Genomic DNA, 488 nt, shown 5'->3' with positions numbered 1-488 from the left:
GCCATGATCAGTTGAAGCTGATCGCCTGACTGGCTGACTACTTGAGCAGCCGCTGCGCTCGGACGCTGTGTGCTGGTGCTGCTCGGTTTTACTACGCAAGTGGAGGATTAATTCGACCGGATTGGATCAGGCATAATAATGCTGTGGCGACAACATAAGAGTAGCTAGCTTGAGTGCCTATCGATTCCATCTCGATCACTTGCAGATTGCGACGTCCAATCAAGGCCGTGTTTAGCCTACGGAAAAATTTTACGATACTGTAACAATTTTGTTTGTTTACGGTAGACTAACTAGGCTCAAAAGATTAAATTTTGACCAAACTGTACAATTAGTTTTTATTTTCGTCTATATTTAATGCTCCATGCATGCGTCTAAAGATTCAATGTGACGGAAAATCTTAAAAAAATTTAGGTTTTAGGTGGAAGTAAACAAAGTCAAGTATCAAAGGCTGATTAATGGTCCACTAGACGGATATGGTGATGGACAAA

At 41.6% G+C, this 488-nt stretch overlaps 1 protein-coding gene across 1 annotated transcript in view; it reads right to left on the bottom strand.

Annotated features, from left to right (window-relative positions):
- Positions 1-274, bottom strand: part of LOC8069869 (auxin-induced in root cultures protein 12) — a 1,203-nt gene extending 929 nt beyond the window's left edge. The window contains exon 1 of the mRNA XM_002444156.2: positions 1-274. Coding sequence (XP_002444201.2) covers positions 1-5 — 5 coding nt within the window. The 5' untranslated portion in view covers positions 6-274.

The sequence above is a fragment of the Sorghum bicolor genome, chromosome 7 (assembly GCF_000003195.3).
Source record: "Sorghum bicolor cultivar BTx623 chromosome 7, Sorghum_bicolor_NCBIv3, whole genome shotgun sequence".
Lineage (NCBI taxonomy): Eukaryota > Viridiplantae > Streptophyta > Magnoliopsida > Poales > Poaceae > Sorghum > Sorghum bicolor.
Note: the sequence above shows the minus strand (reverse complement) of the source record. Positions and strands in the feature narration are given on the sequence as shown.